Source organism: Phodopus roborovskii, unplaced genomic scaffold (assembly GCF_943737965.1).
Source record: "Phodopus roborovskii unplaced genomic scaffold, PHOROB, whole genome shotgun sequence".
In the NCBI taxonomy this organism is placed as follows: Eukaryota; Metazoa; Chordata; class Mammalia; order Rodentia; family Cricetidae; genus Phodopus; species Phodopus roborovskii.
In genome coordinates, this window is record NW_026125759.1 from 1,519,929 (window position 1) to 1,523,852 (window position 3,924).

A 3,924-nucleotide genomic window follows, 5' to 3' on the forward strand; every position below is an offset into this window, starting at 1 on the left:
GACAAGTCACCCACATCTGAAACAGATGACATAGCTGTCTCATTCAGTAGTCACAAGAACCTTATGGAGCAGAAGATTGAATTGGGGAATAGAGGAGAGCAAGAAAAAAAAGATATCATTATAGAGGGAGCCATTATAGGTTTTAACAGAAATCTGACACTAGGGAAATGTCTGGAGACCTACAAGGATGACCCCAACTAAGAATCTAAGCAATAGTAGAGAGGCTGCATTAAATGCCCTTCCCAGGTAATGAGATTGATGGCTACCTTATATGCCACCTTAGAGCCTTCATCCAGTAGCTGATGGAAGAAGCAGACACCCATAACTAATCACTGAGCTGAACTGGAATCTACATGCAGAGAGGGAGGACAAGACCAGGCTACAGAAACCCACAGTGACAGCTGACCTGAACAAAGGGGAGCTCATAGACCCCAGACTGATGACTGGGGAACCAGCATATGACCCACCCAGAACCTCTGAACGTGAATCTCAGGGCAGAAAGGATGCTGGGAAGAAGAAAGGCAGATGCAAAGGAAGCATGATGTGTAGAAAATGAGGTAACAACGCATGAGCCATGTGTTAGAACTTAGATACCCAGACCCCCTGAACATGGGTCTCAGTTAGAAGGCCTGAGCAGTCTAAGGGACCTCAGACAGTGGAGCCAGGATGTATCCCTGGTGCACAAAAGGACTTTGGGAGCACATTCCCCATGGAGGGATACTCCCTTAACCCAGAAGCAGGAGGGAGGGCCTGGACCCTACTCCAAATGACTTGACAAATTATGATGATCCCTCATGGAAGGCTTCACCCTCCCTGGGGAGTAGATGGGGAATGGGATGGAGGTTGTTGGGGGCCATGGGAGAAAGGGAGGGAGAGGGAAAAATAAAAATAATCACTTTATGGAGCAGAAACGGTTGTTGTCTTCATTTAACAGTAGGTAAAGGCAATTGCTGGCCAGCCTGATGACCAGAGTTCAATCCGAAGAAAGAACTTATTCCCAAAAGAAGTAGCCTTTGCTGTCTTGTAAACTTCACACATTCTCAGTCCAAAAAAAAAAAAAGTCTTTAAAAAAATCATGTGTTATTTTGAAATTTATATAAACACAGAAGGAAATGATTAATCTTAAGTTAATGGGTGGGGGGGCTATGGGGTCCTTCTTCTTTGATCCATACTATTATCTAGTGAAGGAGTTTGACAGTGGAAGTCAATATCAACAGATGTGCATCCACAGCAATAACCCTGGTTAAATTCACTGAATCATAAAACCAAAACAAAGACAAGAACATGGGAAAGGGTTGGGAGGAAGATAAGGGGTAGTGTGGGGGGTAAGAATAACCAGAGCCATTACTCACATATATGAAATTTTGCATGAATATATTTAATAAACTTTTTTTGTTCACTTATGGTAAAATTACTAAGTGAGGTTGCAAAAGATATATATGACCATGAAAAGTATATACTCTTTACATTTTACGAGTTAATAATGGTAATCATAATACAACATAAGAAAAAATGCATGCATTGCTTTTTATCAGCTAGATAATCATAGCATGAACATAATTCTAAGCATATACTCTTACTAGATTATAAACAAATGGTTTTCTTCATATTGACTTGTGGCACAGCAGTGCAAATCAACTCAAAACATATACAACCTAAGCAGTTATTCTCAAACGATTTAAACTAATCTCTTCCCAAGGCTTGCAGAGAGCACACAGAATGCTCCTAAGCCATTCATCTATTAAGTGGTGGCAATGAAGCCATTATCAAACTTTGGAAGGCAACCTTTTCTCACTCCCAAGACACTTACTATTTTCAAAAATAAACAAAATATCCACAGACTACAGAGAAACTAAGCATTGCTATTACAGCATATTCATGGCAAAATACTGGATTCTGAAAGTATGGCAAGGTGATGGTTGTCAGTTGGTTTTCTGACACCAGTCTGAAACAAATATTAGCCATTCACTTCAAGGTGAGAATTCCCATATCTGGCATGTAATTAAGGTTTTCAAGAAGAAAAAAGGATGGTGATAGCCTGTTTTTTTTCCCACAGTGTCTCACATCGAGACCTAAAAAGCATGTGGGTTTTTTTTTTCTTTGTTTTATCTGCATCACAACCGCATGTTGCTTAACATAAAAAGTTCCTTGCCTTTTGTTTTCGACAAAAATTAAACTCCCTAATAACAATGAAAATAATAAAACACCGAAACAAAGAAACTCAAACAGAGGGATGATAACTCTCAACACTTCCAGTGCAAGCTTCCCGTGAGCCCCTCACATCTGCCTGTGGCTCTGTCATCCCTCTGCTCTCAATAGGGGAGAGACAAGCAAGGGATTTCCCCCCCCCCAACATCCCCGCATAGTCTCTCCCTCACCATTGACACCTTTTTTGCCTCACATATCAGAGTCCGAGAGGTGGCTGAAGATAGGCAGACGGCGGCTGGGTTGCACGTTGGGAGAGTCGGTGCGATTGAAGCTGCCGAAGCTGGAGGAGCAATTCAGAAGGTTGTCAAAGCTGTGGGTGCCCAACAGGGAATCCAGGTTGCTGGTGAGCACATCGAACTCTAGCGACTCCGACTGGGCGCCTGGCAACTGGAGGTTGAAGGGCTGCGCGGAACCTTCAGCAACCTTGGCATTAGCGATGGTGGCAGAGCCGGTGTGAGCACCTGCGGTTTCAGCAGGGACAGCTGTAACTGCTGCGGCGGTGGTGCCAGGGCTGACAAAGGTGCCAGCGGTAGCCCCCGGAGCAATGGCAGCGGTGGCCATGGGGGTGACAGCGTTTGGAGCTGAGGCGGTGGCTGGAGGGTGGACCATGGGCAGCTGGAATTGCCCGGGAGCCGCCTGGCTCTGCTGCTGGTTGTGATAGTAGGCAACGGCATTCCCTGCGGCCAAGTTTTGGCCCTGGAATGGCATAGGTGCCCTGTAGCCAGCACCCATCCCCTGACCGAAGACCAGGGTACTATTGGCACAGGTGGTGCACGGGACACCGCCATTGCGGTAGAACACAGCAGCTGCAGAAGCAGCTGCAGAAGCTGCAGCCACAGCGGCACAGCATGTCGAGGGGGCTGTGGCCCCAGGGTATGATGAAGACAGATGCATACCTGAGTTCACCTTCGGTTGGTTCACCAGCACAGGTGCCTCAAGACGGTGGCCGTGGCCCATTGGTAAGCCGGAAGCGCTGGCAGAGCTGACAGTCTGCAGCCTTGGCTTTGGCTCCTGGTTGAAGCCCAGGGGCCCCGCATCACAACCATTGTTGGAGCTCTGCTCCGCAGACGTGCTCCCGGAAAGCACAGCTTGGTAAGTTTGCTGGTTGTGGATGAAGTGGCAGCGAGTGCCATAGGGGCAAAAGCCAATGCTGTGGAAGGTGCGACAAGGCTCAGTCTTATATTTGGGGTGCCTCGACAGGGTACGCAGCTCCCGGGAACCATGCGCGAACTGGCATTTGTTTCCATACCTGCAAATGCCGCTTTCCTCGAAGGGCCGGCACAGCTCAGTCTTGTAGCGCTCCGAAGTGACGGTGGAGCTGGAGCTACTCGCCTTTTGCTGCTGAAGCGGCCTCTGCTGCAGGCTATGCTGGCGGTTCTCCGGGTGGAACTGCCGTGCCGCGTAAGCACCGGAGGGCTCCCGGGGACCAGCCTGGGAGAACGAGCCGGTCGCTCCCAACTGGCCATTACCGCAGTTGTTAGCGCCTCTCCCGGAGCCAGAGAGGCCTCGGGTGTAGTTGAAGGCTCTCGGAGCCAGGTGTTCCCGCACCTGGGGGTTGCTGCCTGACGATGGTGGGGTGAAGCCAGGCGCATAGCTGGGACTGGAAGCAGCTGCCCCACTGGTGCTGAGTGTGCCATTCAGGTTGGGGTTAGTCAGAGACATCCCGTTCCTGCGCTTGAAGTCTCTGCGGTGGAAGGTCCACAGAAGTGTTGACAT

General features: G+C 48.6%; 1 protein-coding gene across 1 annotated transcript; it reads right to left on the minus strand.

Annotated features, from left to right (window-relative positions):
* Positions 1 to 2,397: 2,397 nt before the first annotated feature.
* Positions 2,398 to 3,924, minus strand: LOC127217625 (mRNA decay activator protein ZFP36L3). Its single transcript, XM_051178610.1, has one exon. The coding sequence runs from the start codon at positions 3,922 to 3,924 to the stop codon at positions 2,398 to 2,400; it is 1,527 nt and encodes a 508-aa protein (XP_051034567.1).